Here is a 17,344-nt window from a genome sequence, read left to right as displayed (position 1 = left end):
CAGTGAGCAATGGATCAGTAAACAATGGATCAATTATGGATCAGTGAGGGATGGATCAGTGAGCAATGGATCAGTAAATGATGGATCAGTGACTGATGGATCAGTAAATATCGGTTGAGAAAGAGATGGATCAGTGAACGATGGATCAGTAAATGATAGATCAGTGAGCAATGGATCAGTGAGTGACGGATCAGTAAACGATGGATCAGTGAGCAATGGATCAGTGAGCGATGGATTAGTAAACAATGGATCAACGATGGATCAGTGAGTGATCGATCAGTAAATGATGGATCAGTGAGTGATGGATCAGTCAGTGATGGATCAGTAAATGATGGATCAGTGAGCGATAGATCAGTAAATATCAGTTAAGAAAGAGATGGATCAGTCAACGATGGATCAGTAAATGATGGATCAGTGAGCAATGGATCAGTAAACGATGGATCAGTGAGCGATGGATCAGTGAATATTGGTTCAGAAAGAGATGGATCAGTAAACGATGGATCAGTGAGCAATGGATCAGCGAGCGATGGATCAGCAAATGATGGATCAGTAAACGATGGATCAGTAAACGATGGATCAGTGAGCAATGGATCACTGAGCAATGGATCAGTAAATGATGGATCAGTGAGCGATGGATCAGTAAATATCGGTTCAGAAAGAGATGGATCAGTAAACGATGGATCATTAAATGATGGATCAGTGAGCAATGGATCAATGATGGATCAGTGAGGGATGGATCAGTGAGCGATGGATCAGTAAATGATGGATCAGTGACTGATGGATCAGTAAATATTGGTTGAGAAAGAGATGGATCAGTGAACGATGGATCAGTAAATGATAGATCAGTGAGCAATGGATCAGTGAGTGATGGATCAGTAAACGATGGATCAGTGAGCAATGGATCAGTGAGCGATGGATTAGTAAACAATGGATCAACGATGGATCAGTGAGTGATCGATCAGTAAATGATGGATCAGTGAGTGATGGATCAGTCAGTGATGGATCAGTAAATGATGGATCAGTGAGCGATAGATCAGTAAATATCAGTTAAGAAAGAGATGGATCAGTCAACGATGGATCAGTAAATGATGGATCAGTGAGCAATGGATCAGTAAACAATGGATCAGTGAGCGATGGATCAGTAAACCATGAATCAATGATGGATCAGTGAGCGATCAATCAGTAAATGATGGATCAGTGAGTGATGGATCAGTCAATGATGGGTCAGTAAATGATGGATCAGTGAGCGATGGATCAGTAAATATCGGTTAAGAAAGAGATGAATCAGTCAATGATGGATCAGTAAATGATGGATTAGTGAGCAATGGATCAGTAAACAATGGATCAGTGAGCGATGGATCAGTAAACCATGAATCAATGATGGATCAGTGAGCGATCAATCAGTAAATGATGGATAAGTGGGCGATGGATCAGTGAGTGATGGATCAGTAAATGATGGATCAGTGAGCGATGGATCATTAAATGATGGATCAGTGAGCGATGGATCAGTGAGTGATGGATCAGTAAATGATGGATCAGTGAGCGATGGATCAGTAAATGATGGATCAGTGAGCGATGGATAAGTAAATATCAGTTCAGTAAATGATGGATCAGTGAGTGATGGATCAGCAAGCGATGGATCAGTAAATGATGGATCAGTGAGCGATGGATCTGTGAGTGATGGATCAGTGAGTCATGGATCAGTAAACGATGGATCAGTAAGCGATGGATCAGTGAGCGATGGATCAGTAAACGATGGATCAATGAGCGATGGATCAGTGAATATCGGTTCAGAAAGAGGTGGATCAGTAAACGATGGATCAGTGAGCAATGGATCAGCGAGCGATGGATCAGCAAATGATGGATCAGTAAACGATGGATCAGTGAGCAATGGAACAGTGAGAGATGGATCAGTAAATGATGGATCAGTGAGCGATGGATCAGTAAATATCGGTTCAGAAAGAGATGGATCAGTAAACGATGGATCAGTAAATGATGGATCAGTGAGCAATGGATCAGTAAACAATGGATCAATGATGGATCAGTGAGGGATGGATCAGTGAGCGATGGATCAGTAAATGATGGATCAGTGAGCGATGGATCAGTGAGCGATGGATAAGTGAGCGATGGATCTGTGAGTGATGGATCAGTAAATGATGGATCAGTGAGCGATGGATCAGTAAATGATGGATCAGTGAGCGATGGATCAGTGAGCAATGCATCAGTAAATATCGGTTCAGAAAGAGATGGATCAGTCAATGATGGATCAGTAAATGATGGATCAGTGAGTGATGGATCAGTGAACAATGGATCAGTGAGCGATGGATCAGTCAACGATGGATCAGTAAATGATGGATCAGTGAGCAATGGATCAGTAAACAATGGATCAGTGAGCGATTAATCAGTGAACAATGGATCAATGATGGATCAGTGAGCGATCAATCAGTAAATGATGGATTAGTGGGCGATGGATAAGTAAATATCGGTTCAGTAAATGATGGATCAGTGAGCGATAGATCAGTAAACGATGGATCAGCAAGCGATGGATCAGTAAATGATGGATCAGTGAGCGATGGATCAGTGAGCGATGGATCAGTAAATGATGGATCAGTGAGCGATGCTCTCACCTCCCCCACCATGCCGTTCCAGGTTCCATTGATCTTCTTGCCGTGCTTGCCGTTAGTGACGAGGTAAAGGTCGTAGGTGAATTTCACAGACTTGGCGATCTTCTTCAGGATGTCGATGCAGAACCCTTTACAGCAGCGTTTTATATACATGCCCGACTCACCTGTCTGATTACTGAGAAGGAGAAATGAAAGAATGAGATATAGACCACTGTTTTGCTGGATTCTGTGTGTGTATAAAGACAACCGTGTCTCTCTCTCGCTCTCTGTCTGTTCATCCGTCTCTTTCTTCCTGACAGTAAAGAGAGTATTGCTGTGGTTGATCCAGTGTTTGCGTGTTGTACATCTCGTGCCTTGTGATTAGTCGATCACTGCTCACTGGTTCTGAGGTATCGCCCGGTGAGCCCCATTAACACAGCGCACGCTGTTCAATAAAGAGCTCGTTTTAAAATGAGCTCTGAGCCTCTGCGTCATTTCTCGCCCACCACACACTACAGCAATAATATTACTGTGTGTGTGTGTGTGTGTGTGTGTGTGTGTGTGTGTGTGTGTGTGTGTGTGTGTCCTATTTAGTTCTAGAACTGAAACAGATGTATCTCAGTTTGGCTTCTAGAAGTCTCAAACACTCTCAAACTCCTGCAGTGGTTTGAGATATAGACAGATAAAGAGACATGAAGTGAGACAGACAGACAGACATGCAGCAAGACTCAAGTAGAGAGACAGACAGCTAGAGAGACAGGAAGAAAGACAGAGATACAGACAGCGAAACAGATAGAGAGATACATGCAATGACAAACAGGTATAGTGATAGACAGGTAAGAAAGACAGGTGGAGATGCGGACGTGTGTGTGTGTGTGTGTGTGTGTACCGCATTTTCAGCTGCTTCCTGCAGGGTACAGTGTTCCTCATGCAGGTTCCACTCAGAGGATCGACGTCCTCCACAATGACGAACGGTGCCTCCTCCAGAGTCACGATTGACAGGTGGTCGTCGTGGCGACTCTCCTCCCCCGAGTACAACTCGAACCGTGGCCACACATGGTACTTCATCGACAGGGAGCCGTTCTCCCACTTCCCCACCTGCGCGCATGCACACACACACAGTTTTATAAAGTGACAGGTAGAAAGACATGTAGAGACACACATGCATGTACACAGGTAGACTGATAGACAGGTAAGCAGGCAGACACTTAGCAGGTAGCGAGACAGTCAAGAAGCCAGTTGGGTGAAACCACAGACAGTTAGAGAGACAGGGAGCAAGACAGGTAGAGAGACAGACAGATAGCCAGACAGGTAAAGAGAAGGGCAGGGAGCAAGACAGGTAGAGAGAAAGACAGGTATATAGGTAGAACTGTAGAGACACAAATACAGAGAGATAGACAGGTATATAGGTAGACTGAGAGGTAGAGAGACAACCAGGCTGTCAGACAGGGAGAGACAAACAGGTAAACAGGAAAAAAGACAGACAGGTAGAGAGACAGACAGGTAGACTGACTCTGTCCCACTGTCTGTTCTTGTCCAGTAGGATGATGACAAGTTTGGGATGCATTTGATATCCGTCCTCACTGAACGACAAGTTACGACCTTCAAACGTCACATTCATCAAATACCTGAAACACACACACACCACAGATACGTATGTATACGCATCTCAATTCTTGCTGCCTACATGCAGTGTGTGTGTGTGTGTGTGTGTGTGTCCTCATCTCACTTAATGCTTCAGTTTCCACAGAAACACTTAACCTTAAAATCACACATGTACACGAAGACACAGCCACATTCACCTGCACAACAAACAAACAAACAAACAAACAAACAAACCAGCAGTGTGTGTTGCATCCAACATGCGCCTTCCTGTGTGTGTGTGATTTTTTTTTTTTTTTGGGGGGGGGGGTTTAGCAGCAGGAGGGAGACAATCAAAGCATATGTAATGTGTTGCTGCAGTAACCACAACCACTGAGATGCCCAAGCCAATCTTCTGAGTTGCTATGGAAACCATAATATTACATAGAGAAAAACAGAGAGAGAGAGAGAGAGAGAGAGAGAGAGAAAGATTTGATGTTTGCAGTTAAATAATGTTACAGAAAAGGAAGACGACAGAATGTTCCACACGTCTGCATTTAAAATACAGCGACCGTCGGTGAATCTCGTGTTTAGTGTTCGTAGTTAAACGATGCGTTAGAGTGACCCTCACTTTACTGTGTGAGTTCAGCCGTGTGCTAACGCTATTCCTCGTCTCACCGTATGAGATCCAAATCTACTGTGGGCTGTATGATAGCGTCTGTTCTTCATGTCAGATTATACGCAATATTTCCTATGAAATGTAAAATCCTCTAACGACAGACCTGTGATTAAAGACGGTTTAATCGCAATCTCCTACGCCGTACGAAGACCGTCGATCTCAACTCGCAGCCAAATCACACTGAAAAAACTTGCTTTAGACAGAAAATGTCATATTTATATGGATCTAAAAAACATATAGCTACCATTAGCTACGAATAAATTTCAGATTCTTGTTTTCATGTTTTGTGAACAAATCGCTAACGATGGCGTACGATGATTTCTGCTAGTTCATAACATAGTTCTGGTTTTGAGTAGAGCAGAATATTATGTCGATTGGAGCACAACCCTCGTCTTTCTACCCCCCCACCACCACACACTCTGTAATATATCGCAGGTTCTATGCAGAGAGGCTCTGAGATCGATTACTGTAGTGTGTATTGATTTCAAAGGTGAACATTTAATACAGAAAATACACACACAGCAGTTCTGCATGAAACACACCACTGTGTCATCTCAGCTCAGTCTCTCTCTCTCTTACACACACACACACACACACACACACACACACACACACACACAGTAAAATGAGAGACCCCTGTGGACATACACTCACTAACAAATGATCTGTATGCATAAATATATGCACCTATGATTAAATCAATACTGTTGTAAGAGCTGAGTGTTTGTTTGTGTGTGTGTGTGTGTGTGTGTGTGTGTGTGTGTGTGTGTGTGTGTGTGGTAGCTCGATGAGAAATTAGGACACACACCTATAATAAGCTTCTCTAATGGGAGACAGTGGTGGTGTTGGGGGGGCAAAGGGGGGGGAGACCCATTTATTTTCTTTCTTGACAGAAAGCAGTGTGTGTGTGTGTGTGTGTGTGTGTGTGTGTGTGCATGCATGCATGTGTTTCTGCACAAGTTCATTTGCATCTGTACGTGTATACATACTTGCATGTCTATTTGTGTGTGTGTGTGTGTGTGTGTGTGTGTGTGTGTGTGTGTGTGTGTACCTGAGTACTTCGTTAGTGTTTCCTGAGCTCTTCTTTTCTGGAGCTCCATGACACTCAGACTTCAGAAGTGTGTGAGGTCCACGATCCATCATCATGGCTGACGTTGCCGTGGCAATAACAGTAACAGCATCACGCACACGTGCCTCCAACCCATAATCCCACTCATCATAGGACACACTGATCATACCTGAGAGAGAGAGAGAGAGAGAGAGATAAGCCATGCCAGACGCACACCCCCCCTGCCAAAATGGCTCCAAGGTCCATTCCAGACACCCCCCCCCAAAAAAAAAGCTCCTCCATGAATTGTTTCACGCCAAACCTCCCCTGAAGCACATCAGTGTTCCATTCCATATGAATACAATATCAATCTCTCGTCTGATGTAATAATCAGATTCCATATCAAAAAACGAATCTGACATAATGAGCAGATCACCTGTAGGGAACTCTGGAGGAATGTGGTCAGCATCCCCCGCCACTAGAGATGGTACGATCCAGGTGTATCCATATCCTGTGAGCCCAACAGAGTGTGCCACCTCAAAGATGATGTTGGCCTCTTCTTTGGTGGAGTAAAGCAGGATGACGGGACTCTGGAGCTTCTTCAGCTGGTTCTGGATTTTAGAGTCTCCATCGTCCACTGACATGTCCAGCAGTAAAACTTCCTCCAGTTCCCAGCCCACAAAACTGTTCTCTATGGTGCTGCGGATCTGAACAAGAGTGAGGAAAAAAACACAACAACACGAAACCAAAGTTCAAAACAATTATTATTATTAATTATACAACCCCGATTCCAAAAAAGTTGGGACAAAGTACAAATTGTAAATAAAAACGGAATGCAATGATGTGGAAGTTTCAAAATTCCATATTTTATTCAGAATAGAACATAGATGACATATCAAATGTTTAAACTGAGAAAATGTATCATTTAAAAAGAAAAATTAGGTGATTTTAAATTTCATGACAACAACACATCTCAAAAAAGTTGGGACAAGGCCATGTTTCCCACTGTGAGACATCCCCTTTTCTCTTTACAACAGTCTGTAAACGTCTGGGGACTGAGGAGACAAGTTGCTCAAGTTTAGGGATAGGAATGTTAACCCATTCTTGTCTAATGTAGGATTCTAGTTGCTCAACTGTCTTAGGTCTTTTTTGTCGTATCTTCCGTTTTATAATGCGCCAAATGTTTTCTATGGGTGAAAGATCTGGACTGCAGGCTGGCCAGTTCAGTACCCGGACCCTTCTTCTACGCAGCCATGATGCTGTAATTGATGCAGTATGTGCTTTGGCATTGTCATGTTGGAAAATGCAAGGTCTTCCCTGAAAGAGACGTCGTCTGGATGGGAGCATATGTTGCTCTAGAACCTGGATATACCTCTCAGCATTGATGGTGTCTTTCCAGATGTGTAAGCTGCCCATGCCACACGCACTAATGCAACCCCATACCATCAGAGATGCAGGCTTCTGAACTGAGCGCTGATAACAACTTGGGTCGTCCTTCTCCTCTTTAGTCCGAATGACACGGCGTCCCTGATTTCCATAAAGAACTTCAAATTTTGATTCGTCTGACCACAGAACAGTTTTCCACTTTGCCACAGTCCATTTTAAATGAGCCTTGGCCCAGAGAAGACGTCTGCGCTTCTGGATCATATTTAGATACGGCTTCTTCTTTGAACTATAGAGTTTTAGCTGGCAACGGCGGATGGCACGGTGAATTGTGTTCACAGATAATGTTCTCTGGAAATATTCCTGAGCCCAGTTTGTGATTTCCAATACAGAAGCATGCCTGTATGTGATGCAGTGCCGTCTAAGGGCCCGAAGATCACGGGCACCCAGTATGGTTTCCCGGCCTTGACCCTTACGCACAGAGATTCTTCCAGATTCTCTGAATCTTTTGATGATATTATGCACTGTAGATGATGATATGTTCAAACTCTTTGCAATTTTACACTGTCAGACTCCTTTCTGATATTGCTCCACTATTTGTCGGTGCAGAATTAGGGGGATTGGTGATCCTCTTCCCATCTTTACTTCTGAGAGCCGCTGCCACTCCAAGATGCTCTTTTTATACCCAGTCATGTTAATGACCTATTGCCAATTGACCTAATGAGTTGCAATTTGGTCCTCCAGCTGTTCCTTTTTTGTACCTTTAACTTTTCCAGCCTCTTATTGCCCCTGTCCCAACTTTTTTGAGATGTGTTGCTGTCATGAAATTTCAAATGAGCCAATATTTGGCATGAAATTTCAAAATGTCTCACTTTCGACATTTGACATGTTGTCTATGTTCTACTGTGAATACAAGATCAGTTTTTGAGATTTGTAAATTATTGCATTCTGTTTTTATTTACAATTTGTACTTTGTCCCAACTATTTTGGAATCGGGGTTGTATGTTTTTCAACAGTGGGAGAAAACTGGAGAACCTGAAGGAAACAGGAAGAACAGGCCAAATTCAGCACAGACAGTACTTGATCTGATCAAAGCTTCGCCCCTGATTTGGCCACTGCATTGCTCCTAATCTGGTCAAAGCCTTCGTCCTGATGTGGTCAAGGTCTTACTCATGATCAGGTCACAGCCTTGCTCCTGTTCCAATCATAACCTTGCTGCTGATCAGGTCACAACCTGGTCCTGTTCTGATCAAAACCTTGCTCCTGATCTGGCCAAGGCCTTGGTACTGATTTGATAAAAACCTTGGTCCTGATGTGGTCAAAGTCTTGCTCCTGATCTAGTAATAGCCCTGATCATGATTTGATCAAAGCCTTGCTTCTTATGTCGTCAAAGCCTCACCTCTGATTTGGTCATAACCTTGCTCCTGTTTAGATCAAAGGTCTACTCCTGATCCAATCACAGCCCTGCTACTTATTTGGTCACAGCCTTGCTCCTGATCAAGCTGTAGCCCCTATGCTAGATGAGGTCCAGACCCTTTCTCAAACTCTTTTAATCCCAAAGTCGCAATAACAACACTACATGTAGAGCTCACCAACAAGATCATCTTACAAATAAACTAATACATTTAATGGCATACATATGACCATTTTTCTTAAAAGAACAAGACCAAAACATTGGCTCATTCTGCATTTTAAAAAAAGATATATATGTTATTTACCAGTTGGGAGGTTCGTATGGTGAAATACCGTGACCGAGGTCTTGAAAGTACTGACTGAGGCCAAGGTCACGATATTTCACCATACGGATCGACCTTAAGCTGGTAAATAATATATTTATTTTTTTCTTTACCAAATTCTAACAGAAAACGAGAGCGCCCGAAAGGGAAAACCGAGCCGAGCCGCTATTTTGAATCCTCATTCATGGCTGTAATGCAAATGGCTTTCTCCTCGGTATACAAGTGCACTTCCATAGCAGGGGAAAAAACACTATGTTTTGCCGCCTATGTAGTTCCCTATTTATACAAATAGGAGTCATTCAGGATTCAGCCATGTTTTTGCTCGGCGTTAGCAAGTTAGAGGTTTTTAGCTTTCTCCTGAAATGTTTTATTTTATTTCTTCTTCCTCAGGGTAGTAAAACTCGCTTTCGCTGTGAACACTGTCGTTATCGCTATCCATGCTGTAAAATTAATGCTATTCTCCTGAGAAATGCTGGCAAAAATTTATAAGATTTTTGACAATCTTATAAATAAATCTTATTTAAAAAAAAAAAGATAAATGTTGACAAAAAATGCTACGTTTGTTGTTGTTGTTGTTGTGAACGAGCGAGTTGCCAGAGGTCCGTAACTGGGGTCCGTACCGTAGGATATAGATCCGCTTGCCAGCCAATCAGAGCGCAGGATTTGATGGAAACCGCACCACGAAAAAAATAATTAGCTTTATTTTTTTGAAGTCAGAAGATTAATTGATAAATATTTTGTGTATGAAATTAATAAGTTTTCACTCTGTATTTACAGTTTTATTTTGACCATCTTATTTTATCTTTACCTTGGTGACAAAGTCCTGGTATCCTGGGTAGTAGGTCGTGACGATGGAGAAAATGTACCAATCATATTCCTCCATAATGTTCAACATCACTGAGGCCTGCTGCTCAATGGATGGACCAAACTGGAAAAACAGGGAGTTATCATCCTGCAGAAAGACACAAATGAAAATAGAAAAAGAGAAAAAGGTGTCTGTATCAACAAGGCTCTTTCAGTCTCCCAGTTCCGAGTTTAGTGTTTCAGTAGTGGTGATGTTCCAATCCCAAATGCCCCACATTCCACCTTAGTGCTGGTATTTTTTAGATTTAGTATCCTTGCAGTAGCATAGTTATTTTTTAACGGTGCTTCCCATCCCAGCAATTGCGTTTTTATCACTCACGTGGTTTTGTGTGTGTGTGTGTGTGTGTGTGTGTGTGTGTGTGCAAATGCCATCGTAGAGGACAAGCTATATTCATCAACAAGGTAATGTAGAGCAACACTGGCGGCATCACAAGACCCGAAACACAAGTGAACACATCCACACAACCTAGTTTAGGGAAGAACTCTGTGTGTGTGTGTGTGTGTGTGTGTGTGTGTGTGTGTGTGTGTGTGTGCGTGCATGCGTGCGTGCGTGCATGTAAGGGTGGTGTACAGGTTAGATCAGATGCCAGACCTTTCATGGCTGCCAAGCCTCAGCTTTAACCTTTTGTCTACCTAGTTCTTACAACACACACACACACACACACACACACACACAAAAAAAAAAAAAGACAAGGACTTTTGTTCTCATGTAGTTCTGTTACTGTCCTGGAATTAGTTCTCATTCATAATCTTTCCAGAACCTTCAGTGCTTTGTGTGTGTGTGTGTGTGTGATTAAGTGTTTGTACAGTCAGAGTGGTACTTTAAATTTGCGAATGAAATCTCTACTGCAGCAGAATTTATCCTCCGTTATTTTATCCCCCATCTCTCGCTCTCCATCTCTTTGTCTCGCTCCCCTCCATTTTTACCTCCTAATGCTTTTAAATGTGTTGTATATAATCTCCATCTCTCTCCTCCTCCTTTCTGCCTCCCTCCATTCATCTCCTTCCCTCTATCTCTCGCTGTCTTATCTGTTCTGGCTGAATGGATGTAATTGAATTCTACTTTCCCTAACAGCAGTGTTAATGCACTGCACTATACTGAATCTCCTTCAAGTAAAGCAACAAAAGATGAAAGGGCATTTAGCCTAACACCATTTGAGGGTTTAGTATTCCAGTCATAGCACGAGTGTTTCTGGGTTTAGTGTTTCTGTAGCAGTGATGTCGTTTCTGGGTTTAGAGTGTTCTAGCAGTTATGTTTTCCTGGGTTTAGTATGTCCATAGCAGTGAAGTTATTTATGGGTTTAGTGTTTCTGTAGCAGTGAAGTTATTTCTGGGTTTAGTGTTTCCGGAGCATTGAAGTTGTTTATGGGTTTAGTGTTTCTGTAGCAGTGAAGTAATTTCTGGGTTTAGTGTTCCGTAGCAGTGAAGTTATTTATGTGTTTAGTGTTTCTGTAGCATTGAAGTTGTTTCTGGGTTTAGTGTTTCCGTAGGAGTGAAGTTATTTCTGGGTTTAGTGTTTCCATAGCAGTGAAGTTATTTCTGGGTTTAGTGTTTCTGTAGCAGTGAAGTTATTTCTGGGTTTAGTGTTTCTGTAGCATTGAAGTTGTTTCTGGGTTTAGTGTTTCCATAGCAGTGAAGTAATTTCTGGGTTTAGTGTTCCGTAGCAGTGAAGTTATTTCTGGGTTTAGTGTTTCTGTAGCATTGAAGTTGTTTCTGGGTTTAGTTTTTCTGTATCAGTGAAGTTGTTTCTGGGTCTAGTGTTTCTGTAACATTGAAGTTGTTTCTGGGTTTAGTTTTTCCGTAGCAGTGAATTTGTTTCTGGGTTTCGTGTTTCCATAACAGCGAAGTTATTTCTGGGTTTAGTGTTTCTGTAGCATTGAAGTTGTTTCTGGGTTTAGTGTTTCTGTAGCATTGAAGTTGTTTCTGGGTTTAGTGTTTCTGTAGCATTGAAGTTGTTGCTGGGTTTAGTGTTTCCATAGCAGTGAAGTTATTTATGTGTTTAGTGTTTCTGTAGCATTGAAGTTGTTTCTGGGTTTAGTGTTTCCGTAGGAGTGAAGTTGATTCTGGGTTTAGTATTTCCATAGCAGTGAAGTTATTTATGTGTTTAGTGTTTGTGTAGCATTGAAGTTGTTTCTGGGTTTAGTGTTTCCGTAGGAGTGAAGTTATTTCTGGGTTTAGTATTTCCATAGCAGTGAAGATATTTCTGGGTTTAGTGTTTCCATAGCAATGAAGTTATTTCTGGGTTTAGTGTTTCTGTAGCAGTGAAGTTGTTTCTGGGTTTAGTGTTTCCATAGCAGTGAAGTTGTTTCTGGGTTTAGTGTTTCCGTAGCAGTGAAGTTGTTTCTGGGTTTAGTGTTTCTGTAGCAGTGGAGTTATTTCTGGGTTTAATGTTTCCATAGCAGTGTTATTTCTGGGTTTAATGTTTCCATAGCAGTGTTATTTCTGGGTTTAGTGTTTCTGTAGCAGTGAAGTTGTTTCTGGGTTTAGTGTTTCCGTGGTAGTGAAGTTGTTTCTGGGTTTAGTGTTTCTGTAGCATTGAAGTTGTTGCTGGGTTTAGTGTTTCCTTAGCAGTGAAGTTATTTCTGGGTTTAGTGTTTCTGTAGCAGTGAAGTTATTTCTGGGTTTAGTGTTTCTGTAGCAGTGAAGTTGTTTCTGGGTTTAGTGTTTCTGTAGCAGTGAAGTTATTTCTGGGTTTAGTGTTTCTGTAGCAGTGAAGTTGTTTCTGGGTTTAGTGTTTCTGTAGCATTGAAATTTCCTTCTGGGTTTAATGTTTCTGTAGCAGTGAAGTTATTTCTGGGTTTAGTGTTTCTGTAGCAGTGAAGTTATTTCTGGGTTTAGTGTTTCTGTAGCAGTGAAGTTGTTTCTGGGTTTAGTGTTTCCATAGCAGTGAAGTTGTTTCTGGGTTTAGTGTTTCTGTAGCAGTGAAGTTGTTTCTGGGTTTAGTGTTTCTGTAGCAGTGAATTTCTTTCCGGGTTTAGTGTTTCTGTAGCAGTGAAATTTCCTTCTGGGTTTAATGTTTCTCTAGCAGTGAAGTTATTTCTGTTCTGGGTTTAGTGTTTCTGTAGCAGTGAAGTTATTTCTGGGTTTAGTGTTTCTGTAGCAGTGAAGTTGTTTCTGGGTTTAGTGTTTCTGTAGCAGTGAAGTTGTTTCTGGGTTTAGTGTTTCTGTAGCATTGAAATTTCCTTCTGGGTTTAATGTTTCTGTAGCAGTGAAGTTATTTCTGGGTTTAGTGTTTCTGTAGCAGTGAAGTTATTTCTGGGTTTAGTGGTTCTGTAGCAGTGAAGTTATTTCTGGGTTTAGTGTTTCTGTAGCAGTGAAGTTATTTCTGGGTTTAGTGTTTCTGTAGCAGTGAAGTTGTTTCTGGGTTTAGTGTTTCCGTGGTAGTGAAGTTGTTTCTGGGTTTAGTGTTTCTGTAGCATTGAAGTTGTTTCTGGGTTTAGTGTTTCCATAGCAGTGAAGTTGTTTCTGGGTTTAGTGTTTCTGTAGCAGTGAAGTTATTTCTGGGTTTAGTGTTTCTGTAGCAGTGAAGTTATTTCTGGGTTTAGTATATCCATAGCAGTGAAGTTATTTCTGGGTGTAGTGTTTCCATAACAATGAAGTTATTTCTGGGTTTAGTGTTTCCATAGCAATGAAGTTATTTCTGGGTTTAGTGTTTCTGTAGCAGTGAAGTTGTTTCTGGGTTTAGTGTTTCCATGGTAGCGAAGTTGTTTCTGGGTTTAGTGTTTCTGTAGCAGTGAAGTTGTTTCTGGATTTAGTGTTTCCGTGGTAGCGAAGTTGTTTCTGGGTTTAGTGTTTCTGTAGCAGTGAAGTTGTTTCTGGGTTTAGTGTTTCTGTAGCAGTGAAGTTCTTTCTGGGTTTAGTGTTTCCGTAGCAGTGAAGTTGTTTCTGGGTTTAGTGTTTCTGTAGCAGTGAAGTTCTTTCTGGGTTTAGTGTTTCTGTAGCAGTGAATTTCTTTCTGGGTTTAGTGTTTCTGTAGCAGTGAAGTTCTTTCTGGGTTTAGTGTTTCTGTAGCCGTGAAGTTATTTATGGGTCTAGTGTTTCTGTAACATTGAAGTTGTTTCTGGGTTTAGTTTTTCCGTAGCAGTGAATTTGTTTCTGGGTTCAGTGTTTCCATAGCAGTGAAGTTATTTCTGGGTTTAGTGTTTCTGTTGCATTGAAGTTGTTTCTGGGTTTAGTGTTTCTGTAGCATTGAAGTTGTTTCTGGGTTTAGTGTTTCTGTAGCAGTGAAGTTATTTCTGGGTTTAGTGTTTCTGTAGCAGTGAAGTTATTTCTGGGTTTAGTGGTTCTGTAGCAGTGAAGTTATTTCTGGGTTTAGTGTTTCTGTAGCAGTGAAATTTCCTTCTGGGTTTAATGTTTCTGTAGCAGTTAAGTTCTTTCTGGGTTTAGTGTTTCTGCAGGATCGTTCTTTCTGGGTTTAGTCTTTCTGTAGCAGTGAATTTCTTTCTGGTTTAGTGTTTCTGCAGGATCGTTCTTTCTGGGTTTAGTGTTTCCGTAGCATTGAAGTTATTTCTGGGTTTAGTGTTTCCGCAACATTAAAGTTGTGTCTGGGTTTAGTGTTTCTGTAGCATTGAAGTTGTTTCTGTGTTTAGTGTTTCTGTAGCCGTGAAGTTATTTATGGGTCTAGTGTTTCTGTAACATTGAAGTTGTTTCTGGGTTTAGTGTTTCTGTTGCATTGAAGTTGTTTCTGGGTTTAGTGTTTCTGTAGCATTGAAGTTGTTTCTGGGTTTAGTGTTTCTGTAGCAGTGAAGTTATTTCTGGGTTTAGTGTTTCTGTAGCAGTGAAGTTATTTCTGGGTTTAGTGGTTCTGTAGCAGTGAAGTTATTTCTGGGTTTAGTGTTTCTGTAGCAGTGAAATTTCCTTCTGGGTTTAATGTTTCTGTAGCAGTTAAGTTCTTTCTGGGTTTAGTGTTTCTGCAGGATCGTTCTTTCTGGGTTTAGTCTTTCTGTAGCAGTGAATTTCTTTCTGGTTTAGTGTTTCTGCAGGATCGTTCTTTCTGGGTTTAGTGTTTCCGTAGCATTGAAGTTATTTCTGGGTTTAGTGTTTCCGCAACATTAAAGTTGTGTCTGGGTTTAGTGTTTCTGTAGCATTGAAGTTGTTTCTGTGTTTAGTGTTTCTGTAGCCGTGAAGTTATTTATGGGTTTAGTGGTTCTGTAGCAGTGAAGTTATTTCTGGGTGTAGTGTTTCCATAACAATGAAGTTATTTCTGGGTTTAGTGTTTCCATAGCAATGAAGTTATTTCTGGGTTTAGTGTTTCTGTAGCCGTGAAGTTGTTTCTGGGTTTAGTGTTTCCGTGGTAGCGAAGTTGTTTCTGGGTTTAGTGTTTCTGTAGCAGTGAAGTTGTTTCTGGGTTTAGTGTTTCTGTAGCATTGAAATTTCCTTCTGGGTTTAATGTTTCTCTAGCAGTGAAGTTATTTCTGGGTTTAGTGTTTCTGTAGCAGTGAAGTTATTTCTGGGTTTAGTGTTTCTGTAGCAGTGAAGTTGTTTCTGGGTTTAGTGTTTCTGTAGCATTGAAATTTCCTTCTGGGTTTAATGTTTCTGTAGCAGTGAAGTTATTTCTGGGTTTAGTGTTTCTGTAGCAGTGAAGTTGTTTCTGGGTTTAGTGTTTCTGTAGCAGTGAAGTTATTTCTGGGTTTAGTGGTTCTGTAGCAGTGAAGTTATTTCTGGGTTTAGTGTTTCTGTAGCAGTGAAGTTATTTCTGGGTTTAGTGTTTCTGTAGCAGTTAAGTTCTTTCTGGGTTTAGTGTTTCCGTGGTAGTGAAGTTGTTTCTGGGTTTAGTGTTTCTGTAGCATTGAAGTTGTTTCTGGGTTTAGTGTTTCCATAGCAGTGAAGTTGTTTCTGGGTTTAGTGTTTCTGTAGCAGTGAAGTTCTTTCTGGGTTTAGTGTTTCTGTAGCAGTGAATTTCTTTCTGGGTTTAGTGTTTCTGTAGCAGTGAAATTTCCTTCTGGGTTTAATGTTTCTCTAGCAGTGAAGTTATTTCTGGGTTTAGTGTTTCTGTAGCAGTGAAGTTATTTCTGGGTTTAGTGTTTCTGTAGCAGTGAAGTTGTTTCTGGGTTTAGTGTTTCCGTGGTAGTGAAGTTGTTTCTGGGTTTAGTGTTTCTGTAGCATTGAAATTTCCTTCTGGGTTTAATGTTTCTGTAGCAGTGAAGTTATTTCTGGGTTTAGTGTTTCTGTAGCAGTGAAGTTATTTCTGGGTTTAGTGTTTCTGTAGCAGTGAAGTTATTTCTGGGTTTAGTGGTTATGTAGCAGTGAAGTTATTTCTGGGTTTAGTGTTTCTGTAGCAGTGAAGTTATTTCTGGGTTTAGTGTTTCTGTAGCAGTTAAGTTCTTTCTGGGTTTAGTGTTTCCGTGGTAGTGAAGTTGTTTCTGGGTTTAGTGTTTCTGTAGCATTGAAGTTGTTTCTGGGTTTAGTGTTTCCATAGCAGTGAAGTTGTTTCTGGGTTTAGTGTTTCTGTAGCAGTGAAGTTCTTTCTGGGTTTAGTGTTTCTGTAGCAGTGAATTTCTTTCTGGGTTTAGTGTTTCTGTAGCAGTGAAGTTGTTTCTGGGTTTAGTGTTTCCATAGCAGTGAAGTTATTTCTGGGTGTAGTGTTTCCATAACAATGAAGTTATTTCTGGGTTTAGTGTTTCCATAGCAATGAAGTTATTTCTGGGTTTAGTGTTTCTGTAGCAGTGAAGCTGTTTCTGGGTTTAGTGTTTCCGTGGTAGCGAAGTTGTTTCTGGGTTTAGTGTTTCTGTAGCAGTGCAGTTGTTTCTGGGTTTAGTGTTTCCGTGGTAGCGAAGTTGTTTCTGGGTTTAGTGTTTCTGTAGCATTGAAATTTCCTTCTGGGTTTAATGTTTCTGTAGCAGTGAAGTTATTTCTGGGTTTAGTGTTTCTGTAGCAGTGAAGTTATTTCTGGGTTTAGTGTTTCTGTAGCAGTGAAGTTATTTCTGGGTTTAGTGGTTATGTAGCAGTGAAGTTATTTCTGGGTTTAGTGTTTCTGTAGCAGTGAAGTTATTTCTGGGTTTAGTGTTTCTGTAGCAGTTAAGTTCTTTCTGGGTTTAGTGTTTCCGTGGTAGTGAAGTTGTTTCTGGGTTTAGTGTTTCTGTAGCATTGAAGTTGTTTCTGGGTTTAGTGTTTCCATAGCAGTGAAGTTGTTTCTGGGTTTAGTGTTTCTGTAGCAGTGAAGTTCTTTCTGGGTTTAGTGTTTCTGTAGCAGTGAATTTCTTTCTGGGTTTAGTGTTTCTGTAGCAGTGAAGTTGTTTCTGGGTTTAGTGTTTCCATAGCAGTGAAGTTATTTCTGGGTGTAGTGTTTCCATAACAATGAAGTTATTTCTGGGTTTAGTGTTTCCATAGCAATGAAGTTATTTCTGGGTTTAGTGTTTCTGTAGCAGTGAAGCTGTTTCTGGGTTTAGTGTTTCCGTGGTAGCGAAGTTGTTTCTGGGTTTAGTGTTTCTGTAGCAGTGCAGTTGTTTCT

General features: G+C 41.1%; 1 protein-coding gene across 1 annotated transcript in view; it reads right to left on the bottom strand.

Moving 5' to 3' along the window:
• LOC132870262 (glutamate receptor ionotropic, NMDA 2B-like) overlaps positions 1–17,344 on the bottom strand; it is a 78,346-nt gene that overhangs the window by 15,633 nt on the left and 45,369 nt on the right. The window contains exons 8-13 of the mRNA XM_060903902.1: positions 9,839–9,982; positions 6,348–6,618; positions 5,915–6,101; positions 4,117–4,231; positions 3,493–3,701; positions 2,628–2,799 (exon numbers count right to left, since the gene is read on the bottom strand). Coding sequence (XP_060759885.1) covers positions 2,628–2,799; positions 3,493–3,701; positions 4,117–4,231; positions 5,915–6,101; positions 6,348–6,618; positions 9,839–9,982 — 1,098 coding nt within the window. The remainder of the gene's footprint in view (positions 1–2,627; positions 2,800–3,492; positions 3,702–4,116; positions 4,232–5,914; positions 6,102–6,347; positions 6,619–9,838; positions 9,983–17,344) is intronic.

The sequence above is a fragment of the Neoarius graeffei genome, chromosome 22, assembly GCF_027579695.1.
Source record: "Neoarius graeffei isolate fNeoGra1 chromosome 22, fNeoGra1.pri, whole genome shotgun sequence".
Lineage (NCBI taxonomy): Eukaryota > Metazoa > Chordata > Actinopteri > Siluriformes > Ariidae > Neoarius > Neoarius graeffei.
Note: the sequence above shows the minus strand (reverse complement) of the source record. Positions and strands in the feature narration are given on the sequence as shown.